This window comes from Pseudopodoces humilis, chromosome 3, assembly GCF_049639895.1.
Source record: "Pseudopodoces humilis isolate 2021_Gansu_Grassland_sample_001 chromosome 3, ASM4963989v1, whole genome shotgun sequence".
Lineage (NCBI taxonomy): Eukaryota > Metazoa > Chordata > Aves > Passeriformes > Paridae > Pseudopodoces > Pseudopodoces humilis.
This window is the reverse complement of record NC_142202.1, coordinates 63,627,608-63,645,007: the sequence shown is the minus strand read 5'-3', so window position 1 is coordinate 63,645,007 and position 17,400 is coordinate 63,627,608. Positions and strand designations below refer to the sequence as shown.

The 17,400-nt window shown below is 40.8% G+C and overlaps 1 protein-coding gene across 3 annotated transcripts; it reads left to right on the top strand.

Moving 5' to 3' along the window:
* Window positions 1-1,984: 1,984 nt before the first annotated feature.
* On the top strand, window positions 1,985-16,905 carry HSF2 (heat shock transcription factor 2). 3 transcript variants are annotated; one of them, XM_014263719.2, is made up of 14 exons: window positions 1,985-2,237; window positions 5,492-5,600; window positions 5,800-5,927; window positions 7,365-7,489; window positions 9,470-9,545; window positions 10,686-10,747; window positions 10,862-10,946; window positions 11,755-11,924; window positions 12,985-13,097; window positions 13,188-13,263; window positions 13,837-13,942; window positions 14,872-14,931; window positions 15,536-15,602; window positions 15,976-16,905. In XM_014263719.2, the coding sequence occupies exons 1-14, from the start codon at window positions 2,055-2,057 to the stop codon at window positions 16,251-16,253; spliced, it is 1,638 nt and encodes a 545-aa protein (XP_014119194.2). In that variant the 5' UTR covers window positions 1,985-2,054; the 3' UTR covers window positions 16,254-16,905. The 3 variants fall into 3 exon arrangements, with proteins under 3 accessions (XP_014119194.2, XP_014119192.2, XP_014119193.2); XM_014263717.2 differs by having other exon boundaries at window positions 12,985-13,263; XM_014263718.2 differs by lacking the exon at window positions 14,872-14,931 and having other exon boundaries at window positions 12,985-13,263.
* The last annotated feature ends 495 nt before the right edge of the window (window positions 16,906-17,400 follow it).

Genomic DNA, 17,400 nt, shown 5'->3' with positions numbered 1-17,400 from the left:
CAAGCACTAGGTCTCAGTTGGAACTCTGACATGGGGGGGAACTATGGGCCAAAGGGTGGAGGAACAGAATCTCCTGGGTCCTTGAAGGGTTACTTCAGGGATATGGGAAGAGATCTGAATTCCCAATATTTCACAATATCTGAAGAGTTTTAAAGTGTTATGTTTTTCTGGAGAGGGGAGGGTGAGAACTGCATTGGGGAAGATTTAAATAACTTGACCTGTCTCAGAGCTGGTAATTACCACATTTATGCAAGCTAAGTACTGCAGTGTGGAAAAAGATTACAACACTGCTTATGAAGATACTGGGGAGTCAAATAGCCCCAGACTAAAGACCAGTGAGTTTTGCGATGGCTGGATTGTAAAATAATGTAACCAAAAACTTTATAAACAGGGACAAGCAGCTACCTTGTGCTCAGACCTTCTAAGACAATGAAATAGAAACCTAATGGAAGCCTTATTTGTGTTGTACATTGCTAACACTTTATGTTAAGTATTAAATAAATAACTTCCAGTTCTTAAACCTTAAGGCTCCAGAAGAATTTTTTTTCTTAAACTGAGGTTTAGAAAGAAAGGTTAAAAGACTTCCCTCAGCTGTAAGACATTGGAAATCAAGTTACACTGCAATCATTTCACCATGGTGATGTTCAGTCTACTAGAGAAATGAAAAAAATTAAGTGCACGTTTTTACTTCTGTCTCAGCCAAAGATAGGGGTTTACCTTTTGAAATACTGTCCAACAATTCTGCAAATCAACTCCTATTTTCAAATGTAAGTCGTAAACAAGAAATATAAGATGCAGAGCAATACTGTATCCAGATTAAGTCACAACCATATTCTTCTCTCTGCTTATCTAACATTTGTATCTAGATAAATAGAATCCGGTGGGAGCTTGCTGCATGTACATGTCAGGACGAAAAATTACTTGGAAAATTACTGTAAATTTGTGTTTAAATTCAAAAGGCATTTATTTAAGTTTTCTCATTCCAAATAGTAACCCTGAAAAGCTGAGCCATAAACTTAGCAATTGTGACTTCTCTCAGGAATGATTTAGGGACTGTAAATCAAAGCATTTGTTATAGGCTGTGGTAGGCTGCTAATGATGTGATGAAAGGGCCACATATACAGCTTGAAACAGAAATACTGTAATAACTTAATTTTCCTGCAAGCTACCCTGCTAAAGGTTCTGTTCTCTTCCCTGTGCCATTGTGCTTCATTTTCACTGCAAACTGAAGCAGACTAAACTCACTGAGATTTGAGACTTTGTCAGAAATTTCAGCGATATTAGTAACACTACCAGTTGATGAAGGTTTGTTGGGAAAATACTAATTTTAGTTCCATAGAACAACAGTTCAAAAACTATTTGCAGTTAATATGTGATTTAAGTTTTACAAAATATGTGGTAGAGTATCAAAAGAAAATAAAATTTAGTGCATTTCACCATTCATTAGGCTGTTTCCCTTGAGATATTCAGTTTCTTTTTGCAGTTTCAGTAGCTGATAGGTCGAAGTCTAAACACAAGATGCCTTGCAGAGGGGTCTGCTTAGGGCCTTCCCGAGATGCTTTTGTGGGGAGTGGGCTTGGATGTTCGTGTTGTGCATACGCCCTGTTTACTTATGTTTTTGAGCTGACTAGCTATTCTTCACGTTTCTCCCAGGCTGTCTGGGAACCCTAGGCTGTGATGAACGCTTAGAAGACCCGCTCTGGACACTCACCCGCCCTTCCCTGGGAGCCGGATCGCTCCCCCTCAGCCGGGCCCCGCCCCTCGCCACGCGCCGCCGCCCCGCCGGGAACGTGCGCCCGGCGAGACGCGGCCCCGCCCCCCGCCGCGAAGCGCGCCCCTATTGGCCCCGTCCCCCCCCCCGTGCCGGCGCTGTTGTGACACGTGAGGGCGGCGCACGTGGGGACGTTATGTAAGGCGCAGAGGAAGGGGCGGGGACGGCACGCGCGCGTGCGGTGGGGCCGCCGCGCATGCGGGGTGGGGGCGAGGGGCGGGGCGAGGCCGGTCTGGTTGTGCTCTCTCCCCCAGACAGAGGCCCTGGAGGCTCCCGAGCGACAATGAAGCAAGAGCAGCAGCAGCAGCAGCAGCCGCCGCCGCCACCACCACCACCACCACCACCCCCGCAGCCTCCCCAGCAGCCGTCGCCTCCCTTCGCCAGCCCGGGGGTCCCGGCCTTCCTCAGCAAGCTGTGGGCTTTGCTGGGCGAGACCCCCAGCAATCAGCTCATCACCTGGAGCCAGGTCGGCCGCCTTCCCTCCCCCCCCACCGTCCCCACCCCCTACCCGCCCGCGTGTGGCGGACCCCCCGCCATCACCCTGCGCATCGCTCCGGCGGGCACCGGGGCCCGCGGGCCTCGGCGTGGGGAGGACGGAAAATCAGGGCACGGCCACATGGCTTGGGTGGGCTCGGGCCAGACTGAGCTGAGCTGAGCTGAGCTGCTCGGGAGAGGCCGGCTCGCCTCTCCCTTGTTTTAACCGTGGAGTAGGAGCTCCTGTGCCCGCCCTGGGGGTGCGTCCCCAGGCACTCCCGCGTTTAGGGTTTGTCTGGCTGGCTCTGACTGAGCAGTCTCGAGCGTCCGTGGGGGTGGGAAGGGGCTCGGGAGACGGGAGATTCTGCCTTGCTCTTAAGGAGCCGGCGTGCGGGGAACGTGGAGCTGCGGGGGATTTCCCACCGCGGGGCGCTGGGTGCACTAGGAACGGGGCTCGCCCTCGGTGAGCCGGGGAGCGCGGGAGAGCTCCGGAGGATGGGGACAGTGGCGTGCTCAGGCCTGCTGTTGTTTCCTGTGTGCTGTCCGCAGGGCCGGATCCCGCAGGGGCGGTGGGGAGCGGCCACGTGGGGGATGGCCGGGGGCTTCCCGGGCTCGGTGTCCACCTGCTGGGGTGGCGGGAAGGGGGTGGGCCACGAGGGAAGTCGAGTTGGGCACCAGTCTTCTTACAGTGCAATGGAGGGCTGGCAAGTTGTTACAGTGAGCATCATTGACATTTGTGCTAAAAGCTAAGCACATAATGGCTACTTCATTTTTTTCGTATATGCTATTTTAAATAAAACCTCGTTCTCAAATCGTATCAATATCTACAAGTGGTATTGAGTTAAACTCAATTGAGAGCTCCTTATTTTAAATGCTTCAGAAATAATGAAATGTCTTAAATGCTTTACTGAAAATGGTTTACCAGTACCTTCAGCCAAAACTTCGCAAAGAGGGAAGCAGGAGGGCTCAGTAGATTACAGCAGCTTTTCTTTTCCTTTTTTGTTTTTGTTTTAGGGTGGGGGGTTTTTGTAGTGTTTATGGGGCATGTTCTTTTTATTTTTGGAAGAGAGATACTAAAAACTGTATGAAGATTGCTGTTGTCTACGTTAAAAAATGCTGCATTTGCTTATACTTTTAATGGAGAATTTCCAAATCTATTGCTTATGTTAACTCAAGTAAATACACCAATACCTGTTAGGTATCCTTGTGATATTTTTTTAATTAACATTAAGAATAATAGTTTCAGATTCTGCAAGGCTGTTCTTGTTGGGGGGAAGTATTGAGATTAGTTGTGATATGGATGAGTACCGAATGGGGCACTTGGAAAGCTGCTGTATGCTGTAGTCATTTGTGCTAGGAGTTGACAATCGTATTTAGCTGTGTAGTGAAGCTTACAGGCCTTAATGTCTGTACAGCTTTGCTGTAAATGACTCTCAGGGTGACAAGAGCTCGTGGATGCGTTTCCCAGATTTTCGTGTGTTAGGTTTAGACAATGTCAAAATGATGATAAAGTGAGATACCATATGGAAGTTGTCTGTTGGTGTCACAGGTCACGGTAGTGTCACTTGGTTCAGCACCTTCAGTTCGTGAATTTTACACACAGCCTTGGCTGAAATAGTCTGTTCTTGCCACTTCTTTAGCTTCCCCTTTTTCTTCCATTGATTAATCCTCAGCAGGAGGTAGGTAGGCATTACTGGAAGTTTTCATCTCCCTACCTTCCTCTCAGTCTTAAGAGCCCCTACGTCATCCAGTGGAGAGCCATTTGTAACATCCTGTTTCTGATGCTCCCTGCTGATTTGCAGGAGCAAGCTGTGTGGTTTAACCCCCACTGGCAATTAAGTACAACTCAGCCACTTGCTCACTTCCCCATGCCCTGGTAGAGTAAGTAAAAATCATGGGATGAGATAACCATTTAAAATTGAAATGAAGTAAAGTATATGATAACAGTAATAAAACAGAAAGAAAACACAAGAAAATCAAATGATGCCCAATACAATTGCTTACCACCTGCAGGCCAGTACCCAGCCCATCCAGAAACAGCAGTTGGCCCTCCTGCTGGTTAACTCCTGCAGTTTATATACTGGCCATGATGTTCTCTGGGGTGGAATATCCCTTTGCCCAGTTTGGGTCAGCTGTCCTGGCCATGTACCCTCCCAATTTCTTGTGCACCTGCTTGCTAGCAGCACTTGAGAAGTTGAAAAGACCTTGACTTAAAGTAAGCACTGCTCAGCAACAACTAAAACACCAACTAACCATCAACATTATTCTCTCACTGAATCCAAAACTCAGCACTCTGCCAGCTACTAAGAAAAAAAAATAATTCTGTCTTAGCTGAAACAAGGACACCCGCCTTTGGACAAGAGCCTTCATGTGGTCTTACAGTTGGTTCTTCAAGCTTCTTGGGCTCATAGAACTGCTGGCATTTGAGGATAAGAAAAGTGACTCATTAAATTAAAATGGCCTCTTAAGAAGATGTAGGAAAAGTGTTGACATTTGTTGAAGATAAGACTTCTTATTAACTACAGGGTGAGAGTATTGTGGATGTGTAGACAAAACCTAAACCATTATGAAGTAGGTAATTTGCATTCTGCCAATTACTTGCCCTGTAGTTAAATGGAGTGCAGTCATTGAAGAACAAAGAGCTGATCCTTCTATTTTAGTTAAAGCCTGTGGATTAAATAAAAGATAATCTTCCTCATAATTGGCATTCCAGAAGGGGAGTCTTGCTTTAGGTGACTACCTTTTCAGTAACTCCAAAACCCAGTGGACACCTTCACCTCTTTGACAGCTCCATCTGCTCTATAAGTCTTATCAACCCAATCATTCTTTTACAGTGAAAAGCAGATGGGACTGTCAGCTGGTTGTTGGTATTTTTTTTCTTGTTCAGGTTCTTTATTAAGATTCTTTACCAGGGCTTCAAAATTACATTCAAAATTGATAGTTCTGTATTGTTCTGTAGTGAAACTGTTATAATTGCTGGTAATGATTGTTTCATATCTTGATAAAGCAGTGTGTAACAAGAGAGACGTTCCCCTTCAGATACAGGTGATGATGTAAATTGATAGTACTCAGTTGCTTTGCAACTGCAAGGGTTGTACGCTTTTTGTTTTGGAAAATTGTAGGCAAGCAGATCAGTAATGTACTGCATGCACAAAGGAAACATTCCAATCTGGTGATTAATTCTAAAAGGCCAGTGTGTTTTCTGCTATGGTTTTTAAGTAGCTTAACGTGTCTCTCTCATTTTAGAATGGAAAGAGTTTCTTGGTGTTGAATGAACAGAGATTTGCAAAAGAGATTCTTCCCAAATACTTCAAGCATAACAACATGGCAAGCTTTGTCAGACAGTTAAACATGTGTAAGTTCCTGGATTTTTGCATTCTATCACAATTCTAAATCCTTTACATAAAAGTTAAGTTATAACTTTGGGCAGTGGCCTTGTGTTCTCTGCAACTAGGATACTGTCTTACCCTCAAAATTGCTAACAGGATAGCTGGGACAGCATACTTTGAATTTCTTAGTGTGGGTTTTGAGGTTTTTCTTTTATTTTTTTAAAGATGGCTTCCGTAAAGTCGTCCATGTTGATTCTGGAATTGTCAAACTGGAGCGAGATGGTCCTGTAGAGTTTCGTCATGCGTATTTTAGGCAGGGCCGAGAGGACTTGCTGGAACATATTAAAAGGAAGGTTAGTGAAAATTCAGTATGTGGAAAACCTGTACTATTAAGTATTGATGAATAGCTAAGTTCACGTTAAGTTTAACTCCACAGGATTGTGAGTGCAAATAAGTTCAGAGTTTATGGAAACAAACTGCCCTGCTTTCATTTACATCTTGAGCTTGTTTAAATATATTTTGGGGAATTTGACAAGGCTTTTTTATCTACTTTGCTGTCATTATAGTAAAATCTCACAGGTGGCAAAAAAGCATGAGTTATATAATGTGACAATTTGCAAATGAGTATTAGAAGTCTGGAGCATGTTTTGACTTTACCATCAGCAATATAAGAAACTGCTCATTTATGTAGGTTGTTTCAGAACAAAGCTACTGTAAGCATTAGACTTTACACCCAGGAGAACGGGGCGAACCTATAAACACATTCATTATGTTTCTGAAGTGTGCTCTGCTGGTATTGAGTCAAGTGGATATAGTTGGCAAATACAAGTATGGCAGATTAAACTGGATGTCATGGTTAACCCCAGCCAGCAACTCAGCCCCACAAACAGCTGCTCGCTCACTCCTCCCATGTCAGGACGTGGGAACGAACTGGGAGAGTAAAACTGAGAAGACTCATGGGTTGGCATGAAGGCAGTTTAATAAGTAAAGCAAAAGCTACACACACAAGCCAAACCGGGAATACCACTCCCGATGGGCAGGCAGGTGTTCAGCCATCCCCAGGAAAATAGGGCCCCATCACATGTAATGGTGACTTGGGAAAGCAAATGCCATCTTTCTGAACATCCCCCCCACTTCCCTATTTTTCCCCCAGTTTTATATGCTAAGCATGATACCATATAGTATGGAATGATCCTTTGGTCAGGTGGGGATAACTGGCCCAGCTGTGTGTGTGTGCCCTCTCAATTTTTTGTGCAGCCCCAGACAACTGGCTGGTGGAGTGAGGTGAGAAGCAGAAAAGCTCTTGACTCCATGTGTAAGTGCTGCTCACCCGTAACAAAAACATCTCTGAATTGCCAGCACTGCACTGCAGCACAACTGCACAAGTCCAAAACACAGCCCTGTATTTGCTTCTATGAAGAAAATAGCCCCACATCAGCCAAAACCAGCACAGTGATACACACTTGTTATCACCAGGTTATTGTGATGCAGTTATGATGAAGTAGAGTACTTGGGGAAAATGCCTGAAGAGTCTGAGTGTACACAAATGTTTGTAACAACTAAAGCTAATGTGCTGGTGATATCTATTGTATTTTTGGTTTTGGGGTTTTTTGGATGGTATACATCTATATGTATTTTTGGTTTTGGGGTTTTTTGGATTCTTAGTTTATTATTAAATTAAGTGCATGTTTTGTCAACATTAGTAAGAAAATATACTTGATCGCCAAAAGAGAGTAATAGTTAAGCATGAGTTAAGGGAAGTGTTTTTTCTGGATTCTAATTTTTTAAAGGTTTCTTCTTCGAGACCTGAAGAAAACAAGATACGTCAGGAAGATCTCTCTAAAATAATATGCAGTGCTCAAAAGGTGCAAATTAAACAAACAACTATTGAATCTCAGTTGACTCTTTTGAAGAGGTAAGTTGCTTCATCAGTATCTGATCCTTAATGCTGAGTAATTGTGGTACTCGAAACTGGACCAGGACGTAATTCTAGGTGTCTCTTGATTTCTGGTTGCCTGATGTCAATTATTGCTTTAGGAACATAAATTTCTATTAAAAAGTTGCTTTAAAATTGAGTTTTCTGGTATTATTAAAAGTAATAGGCAATGTTGGTGTTTGCAGAACTGTCTAGTAGTAGGCAGTTAAATAAATAACACCTTTAATAATAGTTCCATATAGATGCTGAGTCTGAATATCAGTTCTTAGTATAAATTATACTGGTTTTTGCCATCAAGTTTGAAAGAGTTACTGTATTTGGTTTGAGGCAGAATTTGGTTTGTGTAGCTTGCATATAATACTTTTGTAGGACAATTAATGTCTTTGCTCATTGTTTTCTATTTTCCTATTGTTTTTGTCCTCATTCCCCCACTGTTTAAACTTGTAAAAGAGTTAATAGCTCTGAAAGTGTGTTTAGAAATCTAATTTAGAAATTCATTAGTTACCTCATTGACAGAGAAACAATTGAAAACACAAATGTAAACAGTTTTTTAGAATTTCATTACTCCCTGCTTAGAAATTATGATTTATTCTCAACAGTGAGAGAGATGTGTGTCACAAATTACTTAATCCTTTGGAATATGTAGATACAGAGAAGATATATAAGCATAAGGTCATGCACTGTAAGTCACATCACCTCAACTCTATTAGAGTTTCTGTTTCTTTTAGTAGAACATCTCGTGACAGTGTACCTCTGTGGTACTGAGGTCACTGATTAGTTCAGGTTTTAATAAGTAAATTCTCTCATTTCTAGACTTCAGTTGTAGTGACTTAGGTGGTAGAATATTCAGAGGCAAACTTCTTTTGCTTAGGCATAGTCTTTGTTAGAATCTGGCTAGTCTAGAGTAAAAATCATATTTGCCCTTTTGAAATCCTAGATGAATTTGGTTTGAAAGGAATCTCTGAAGGCCATCAAGTCCAAACTGCTGCCCAGAGCAGGGCTGGCTTTGACCGAAATGACAGCCAGTTGCTAATGAGCTGACAGTTTGTAGAGATGAGAACATAGTGGTTGGTCTTTGACATCCATATTGTTATCCCATCAGTTTAAAGTGATTGAGGTAGAAACTGGAGCTAAACCAGAAGACCTGGTCCTACAAAACATGTTGATAAAGCTAGGGAAAAAGTTGAGAAAGTTCAGTATCCCTGACTTCTGCTGTTAATTTTGTGATGGAACCATACTCTTAATTTGTATGTTGAACATAGGAGCAGTTGGAGGAGCGAGTAATAATATCCTGCATCACATTGCATATGAGCTGTTGTTTCTGAAAACTTTAAGATTTCCTAAAAACCCAAACACCAGTGGAGTTTGCTTGTTTGTGTTGAAAATTGAGCTACGAAAGAGAGCAGGGTGGTATGTTGTCTGCCTGTATTTGTTGAAGCTTTTGGTACTCATAATCTGCCTCTTAATACGGCATACGCTGTTGGAAAAAAGGCTGTGGTTTCAATAGGATAGGTTTTACACTGTCTGAGTAGCTGGAGTCCTGTGAGTACTGGAAGACCCAAGGTTTCCAAAATGGCAGCATTTAATGAAAATTGCTAGCTCTGACTTGCTCCTGTTATTTTTTATCACCTAACATGCCCATTTACTGGAGCTAATAGAGGTAACTGTTCAATGCTGATAGTTAATTTTTAAATGATGAATGTATGAGTAATGATTAGTGCCAAATTTGAGAATTTTATTTTTCTTCCTTTAAAGCAGATGGAAATTCCCTGCAGGCTATTTGTTGTGTTTTGGTATCTGTTTCATAGTTACTTTCCAAGGCTGCTTGATGCCTGTGTGACACTCCCACACCAACCCCAATCTAGAGACAAATTTCAGAGTTTTAATGAAGCCAACTGATCTTTAACAAAAATTAATAACTAGTTTTAGTGTGACTTTTAAATCATCATTTTTTAACAGAGAGAATGAATCCCTTTGGAGGGAAGTGTCAGAACTGAGAGCAAAACACTTGCAACAGCAGCAAGTTATTCGAAAGGTAAGGCTTCATTCAAGTGTCGTGTTGCTTGAGTGCTTGTGAAGTAGGAATGCTTTGCCATGTTACTTGCTTTGCCCTCACTCAGCTTTTTATAATGTCAAATCTCTCTTTAATAGAAAAAAGTGTAGGGTGGTATAGGATGAACAAACCCTAGTGATACAAACCTTCAGGGTATTTTATTGCATAAGTAGAAAACAAGGCTAAAGTCTTACAAACATTTTCAAAGGAAAAGGCTCAAGAACATCTACATCAATCATTAAGTTACACTTAATATGGTCCATCCATTTTTTATTACTCTGGGAATCAGATGTCTAATTTTCTGTGTCAACGATCTCAGGAGAAACTTTCTCACTGCAAGAATTACAAGATTCTGTACTGGAAGTTCAGTGCTGCCCCCCTTAATGGACCCACTGACTGTATATTCCTAACGTTACCAGAGGAATACATAATTGAGTGGAACCTATTGATAATATGTTAATTAACTTAGATTATTTAACAGTTAGATTTATGATCTACCAAAACTCATATAAATGCATAGAGTTTATAGACCTGTTTTTTTGACATATGAGAAGGGGCATCACTGCAATTAGCCTTGTAGCAGAGACTTACTGATTTTTTTTTCCCAGTTTCTTCAAGCCAGATACATACATTAAAGTCTTAGATTTAGAACATAAGGAAGGCTAACATTTCAAAAGGAAAGACAGCTGATGAATACTGTTAATTGTACATGTAACTTTTTCTGAATCTTGTCAAAAATGCCTTTCACCAGAACCACTATTTACAGATACAGGTTATGTATAGGGTCCACATCCCTGTATGCCTTTAGTCACTCTTTGTTTGAGTTGCTGCATGTCTTTCTGTGTATTGTATGATGTCATGTAAAAGCCGGCTCTTATCACCTGCTATGTGAAAAGTCTTTCTTTAACAATTGAATAACTATTTAGCTATTATCAGCACTGATTTTTACCTTGATTTTTTTACATTTTCTGAACAGCTGTGTATAAAAATTATTATACAAAGGAAGTGTTTTGCTGTTTATGTATAGATTTTATTTTTGGTGTCTTTTGCTATCAGGTGCTTTGGTACTTGAAAAACAATTACAAAGTATAGCAACTAACAATAGTGTTCTCTCCCTTACAGATTGTACAATTCATTGTTACCTTGGTGCAGAATAACCAACTAGTGAGCCTAAAACGCAAGAGGTAAATATGGTCTTGAAAACTTTCTGTCCACTTGATAAACTGACAGGCCTTGTTGACTAGTTATCAAAGAGGTGGGTTTGAGATGGTCTTCTTTCTTTACTTTTTCTAATGTAGGCCTCTACTTCTGAATACTAATGGACCTACAAAGTCAAATGTATTTCAGAAAATTGTGAAAGAACCAGCTGACAGTAGCCACCATGTAAGTTTTCTATTGTGAGTACTCTTTGTGCAGGTGGGCAGATGAATCTAATTCATTGTCATATGGAGACTATAACACAGCTGTTACTGAGAAGTTATAGGCTGTGGTTGTTTCCTTTCAGAAGCTAAATATGTTGATAATCACCATTCACTTTCCAACATAAGCATGTCTAGAACAGTTACCTGTGTATTAAATACAGCTTGACATGATCCTGCTGAAAGCACTTTGCTTTTAAGAATGGTGCAGTTAGAAATAGCACAAATAATGTTGCATTGTTATCTCTGGGAATGTGGCATCCCTGACCCCATAAAGAGACAAGGGTCCAGTGTGTTGCTCTGCAAGGAAGCATCCAACCCAGCAAAATCATGTCATGTTCCTGTTACATTTGAGTGAGTCACTCCACTGAAAGTTGTTTTCTGCTGTCCAAATAACGATTGGTGAGGAAATCATTAAAACAAGTGCTGTAGTATGGCACTAGAATTAGTAGCTGTATAACAAAGTACTGTTTAAACAGCAGTCACTGTTTTAATATTTTTAGTTCTATTATCTGACATTGCTAGTATAATTTTATTTCTATGCTTGTAGTATTTACCTAATTCCTTTTCCTATAGCTGTTATTCTCCAGTTGTTTATTTACTTGTATGGCTTTTTCTATTAAACATGGATCTGTACAAACAGCTTCTAATCTCCAAGGTATAGGAAAGCTCTTAGACTTCATTAGATGTGAAGCATTGTAAGATAGTGATAACTGTCAAAATGCTGAAGCTCATCATCCCTCTGTGCCCTGACTCTTAAAAATAATTCTCAGGTACCTCTCAACAGAAATGAGGGCTTAAAACAAAGGGAACAGATTTCAGATGACATTGTTATTTATGATGTCACTGAGGATGTGGGTGAGGAAGAACATCCCATGGCTGATGAAGAAAATCTTCCTGTTACACCAGAAACAAGTGAAGATACCACTTCAGATTCTTCCAAGTAAGAAGTCTCAAGAAGTGTATATTAATAAATGGCTTTCAGTGTTGTATAATATACAGTAATTCAGGTATCTTAAGAGATCTGAAGTCTTCCTGGCTTTTGGTTATGTGTACAGACAGGAATTATTTCCCTTGTTTTTGCAGGTTTTTGTGGAGAATGGTTGTCAGGTTTTAGTATGGTCTTTGCTTTAAGCCAATTAATTTCAGGGTTCTGGATTTTTTACAGTCCCAGTTACTTTTTGTGATTATTTTCCTTTCTGTCTGTATTCCAGTACTACAGAAGTTGTTCATCTTTCAGCTACAAGCAAGTTGAAACTTGGTCCAGGGATTTAGATGCAACTCTCTTGAGTTGCATTGGATTCATAGGGCCTGTACTCTGCCTCAAGGGAAAAAACTTAGTATTTGTAGCTTGCACTTTAAATGGCACCATTATTTAACTGTATTTAACTGGCACTCAGCTGATGCTTGCCAGTCTCTGATAGAAAAGCTTCATGAGAAAAAGGCTGTGGTAGAGAGACAAGATAACTAACAGCTTCATAAGGGTTAAGAACCACAACAGAGATGAAAGCAAATCAGTTGAGGCTTGCTCTTGGTTTTCAGGTTTTGTTCCTGGTATGTATAATAAGGTTAAATACAAACCTGTAGACTGGGATGCTTCATTATGGGTGCTCCAGAATTGATACTGTTTAACAGGAAATACACCAAATATATGCTGTCCGTCTGGTTTGATGACCTTGTACATACTTCACATTTCTATGCAAGCTTATAGTTGTTCTAATGACAAAAGTGATGGTGTTCCTATAGCTCTTTAACTAGTAGTTGGTTATTGTGGTCTGGCACAACACCGTCTGCTAACTGAGCTGCATTAATTGTATTGATCGTTACAGAACTGTATCAATGGAAAATAGGTATTTTGATTATCGTGCTGTATTTAGTATTAAAAAGTAGAAAAGTTTAATTCCTGCTAGTAGCTTGACTAAAGTGAGAGATAACTAAACCTGTGGAAGAATACCAATTTAAATGTGTATGAAATGTTGTAATTTATTTATCTCACATTACAGCTGTAGCTGTAGCTACCACTCTCCCGATATTGTAATTGTGGAAGATGATAATGAAGATGAATATGCCCCTGTAATTCAAGGGGATAAAAGCACTGAATCAGTTGCTGTCCCAGGTAATGATCCAGTCAGCCCTGCCGGTGACAGCACAAACCCACTCATGTCAAGTGCTGTACAGCTGAATAACCAGTCAACTTTAACTGCAGAAGACCCAGTCTCTGTGATGGATTCCATACTCAATGAAAATGGAGTAATTTCACAGAATATAAATCTTCTTGGAAAGTGAGTAGTCTGGCCTTTTGTTTTTTCAAGTATTAGAACTGATTATTTGATTGAAGTAAAAAGAATTGAATAGCAGTTTCTACTTAGAACTTTAAACTTGCAGGCCACTGTTATTCCAGCCAGTTTCTCAAGATCCTTCTCTTTTAAGTATTGTATGATGCAACCTGTGATTTTCACTGTTAGGTGAGTGAGTTGAGGTGTTTAATTTGGCAGTGTAATGTTGTGGAGGTGGTGTAAACTGTCAGGATTTATTTTTATCACTCCTGCAGGTGGTTTAGACCTGTTAGGGCTATGTGGATGCAAGAACTGCATTTCTGCTAATGTCACGTAATACTGTTATGTTGATGTGATTCCTGTGATACCTATTCTAGAGCACCTGTCTGCTGACCTGGGCTCTCCTCTAAAGAGGCTAAAAGGTCTTCAGTTTTTTCCAGAGGTCATTTCTTGTGAAAGACTTAGTTGATTCTAGTTCTGGTGAAGATTTTTAGATGCACGTAGCACATCTGTGTAAAGTTTACTTAAGGATTTCTCTTTATTAAGGGATACGGCAATAAAATACTGTTTGCCTTCTAGAGTTGAACTTCTGGATTATCTGGACAGTATCGACTGCAGTTTAGAGGACTTCCAGGCTATGTTGTCAGGACGACAGTTCAGCATAGATCCAGATCTCCTGGTTGATGTAATTTTGATTTAATTTTAAGTATTTTCATAATAGGCTATAGAAAACATTTGTGTGTGTTGTTGCTGTTTAATACTGATTTAAGTCACAAATGATCTTTTTTTCCTTCCCTTTACAAAGCAAAGTACAAATATTTATGAGATTCTGGAGCACTGGTGGAAGTCTTAATGCTACACCACTGCTCAAGTGAATGCTTAAGTTTGTTTTTGAACAGTGGCTTTCTTAATGAAATAATGCTTATATTTGTTGTGATGTGAATTTAGATGTCGATTAATACTCTTGCTTTGAAATAACATGGCACATCATCTGTGGTCTTCTCAATGAACTGGGGTTAAAAAGAATCTACCTCCATGTAGCAAGGCCATGTTGCTGGCTGGTGGCAGGGTGTTGGCTGCCATGACTCACATATCACCTCTCTGAGGTGCTTCTCCCTGTTCATTTGTTCCTTAATCCTAACCTGGACCAGTGCATGTTACTGGGTCCTGGTAACATGTTGAACCTGCTGGAGTGCCTGTTGTCCCCTCTTCCATTTCACTGAAATCCTTCTTAAAAGCAGCTCTGCTCTCCACTTACTGATGACTCCTTCCGGCTTGGTGTCACTTGCAACATAAGTTCATCCATTTTGTAGGCAGGATTATCCATGCAGCAGTGTCAGAAGCAATTGGTAATTTAAGACTGAAGCTAACCGTGTTAGATGTCATACAGTTCTTTTGTGATCAGGGTTCATGGAATTCAAAACCATTGTTTTTTTTTCAAAACCAAAGCTAGATTTTCTTTGTAAAAGCAGTGATTACCTGTAAATAGACTCCAGTCCTCATAGAGGGTAGAATAAGTTCAGGGGTTGTTCTCACACATGCAGAAGCAATGGTCTTGTACTCTTAATAGCAACACTGAGATACCTAAAACTTGATGTCTTTTGTCTTACTCAGCTTTTTACAAGTTCTGTGCAGATGAATCCCACAGATCATGATCATATCACTAATACCAAAGTAAGTCTTAAATCCATTGCTCAATATACGCAGTAGTGAGAGATGCAAAATTCACTCATCTTTTGCTGTTTTCTTTACTGGAATCATGACACTTCATGCTCTGGCTTTTAAGACTTGCATGGGAATAGGAATACTGCAGCTGAGTTCATCCTCTTGGGCTTTAAAGAGCAAAGGAAAAAGTACCCCAATTAATTAGTAGTGTCCTTTAAAACTTGTATTACCTCCACATTATACCAGTCTCTTGACTTTTGTGTCCCCTGATTTTTTTACTAGCAAACATTGTATGCACTTCTATCAGAATGCTTTCATCTGTATTGTCTGATGGGAAAAGAAATACAGCAATAAGCAGTGGAGCAAAGATGTAGCACTTCGAATTTGTCCAGTTCATTTAAAGCATTAGTTTTGGTTCTTGCTTTCTATTTCTAGCCTGTGTTTCCATTTCATGTTTTCTTAGCCAAGGTGTGTTAGTGTGGGTAATACTAACTATTCCACTGCATCTTATCACAAAAAAAAAAATACTTTTTATAGTAGTTGTTCAGCTGTTTTCCAGTGGCATTGGAACAGGCTTTAAACATGTATTTTAAGAGTTTGCTTTTGTTCCCAGACGGAGACAAAGGGAAAAGAAACTAACAAGAATAATGCCGGTCCAGCAGCTTCCCAGGAAATGCAAGGTACTAAGCCCAGATCAGCTTAGTTGTAGTGATCTACTTGAAACACTTCAACAGTTGAACATTACTCTAAAAGCCATTTCAGTTATTTGCTCTTTATCTGGTTTTATGTTATGCTGATAAATAACCAAAACACAATACTTAGTATATTTGCTTTTTAGATTTTTGTCTCTGCAATAGAGGCAGAGAAACTGATATTTTGCAGGTGAATCTGCACAAATAATGTTATACATGAACATAATTCTTTAAAAACACAAACACCTATCTTTTTTTATTAATTACTCTTTAAATAAGTACTGTAGGATGGATTTTGTTTCTTCCTTCTGCATGTGGAAAGGTACATGAATTGATATTCTGGGCATTTTTTCCTCCATAGATAAGCAGCTGATACACTACACTGCATTTCCACTCCTTGCATTCCTCGATGGGAACCCAGGCTCTGCTGTTGAGAGTGGGAGCTTCACAGCTGAAACTCCTTCCACTGCTGAAGGGGACGAGCTCCTGGAGAGCAGCCTGGATCCCCAGCCCACCCAGAGCAAACTGGTGCGTCTGGAGCCACTGACAGAGGCAGAGGCGAGCGAAGCCACGCTGTTCTACCTGTGTGAACTTGCCCCAGCACCCATGGACACAGACATGTCTTTCTTGGATAACTGATGTGAGGGAGGCTCTGTATATAGCCATGAAGATGAACTATTTATTTAGAATATTGTTTGAGAGTTTTTTGTAAATCACTGTTTTATGTAACCAGGTATGTGGAATCTGAAGTACCTTTCCTATCTTATACAAGCAGTTGTTTAGCTATGGAGTTAGACAAACCACCAGGCACAGCTGGCACTGCTGAGCCAGGCTGCTGCTACACTGCTGTGAACACTTGGTGTTGCACACATTGCTTGTACTGCAGGTAACCAACACTTGTCAATAGTGAGCTTTGGTTTATGGTTTCTTATACTTCTTGTCTTACCTATGATGACATAAACTAGTAGTGTATGGTTAGGGAACACTGACTTTCTGTATTTTGGGGTTTTTATTTTTTACATTTTGTTTTAACACACATGAGGCTTTTTTGGGGTGGGGGGACCAGGACCTAATGTAGGCTTATTTTTCCCTGCTTCAACTGGGAACAAAGTGCCTGTACCTTGCTGAATCTTGGTTCTGCCTTACTTTCACTTCAGTGGAAGTGCTTACACATAGCACAAACTGGGGAAAAGTTCTTGACAGCTGCCAGGCCCCATGACTGCATGAGTACTTTTAACTTGGACCATCTATGCTGACAAAATAAATGTTACTTAAGTGTGGTATCTGTCAAGAGTTTCTCTCTTATTCTGTGTGCCAGGTGGATATGGAGTTAATAGCCTCATTTTCCTATCATAGTAGCTGTGCAAGGTCTGCTGTGCACCTGGAAAATAGTTCCATTATCTCCAGCCTGAAGGGTTTATTGATAAGCCTCCAAAACAAGTGTCTAATGCAGCAAACTGTTTTCCAGTAGTAGCACACAAAAGGGTGTTGTTCTCTCTTGGAGCTGTTACTGAGAGCTGTGGCAGAGCCCCATCACTTTCCTTCCAGTGGAGGAGCCCTACCCCTCCTCCTGAGGTGTTTGTCCACTGCTGCACTCATGGAAGCCCCAGGTGCTGCAGTGAGTTTGTGTACTTGTGCTACAGAGCCAGAGCCGCTCCTGCCCCACTGGGGGCATGAAACCAAATCATCTCACCCTGAGCTCCTGATTTCAACATAAACAGTAAGCCAAACTGCAGCTGAGAATTAGCACAAAGGCTCAGCAAGGACAGAAACTGGGTTTCTGTAA

Excerpts from the sequence above, each read along its gene's own strand:
- HSF2 (XM_014263717.2), top strand. The coding sequence starts at position 2,055 with ATGAAGCAAGAGCAGCAGCAGCAGCAGCAGCCGCCGCCGCCACCACCA. Across the intron at positions 10,748-10,861 it reads GTGAGCCTAAAACGCAAGAG|GCCTCTACTTCTGAATACTA; the intron begins GTAAATATGGTC and ends TTTCTAATGTAG. Across the intron at positions 13,943-14,871 it reads ATCCAGATCTCCTGGTTGAT|CTTTTTACAAGTTCTGTGCA; the intron begins GTAATTTTGATT and ends TGTCTTACTCAG.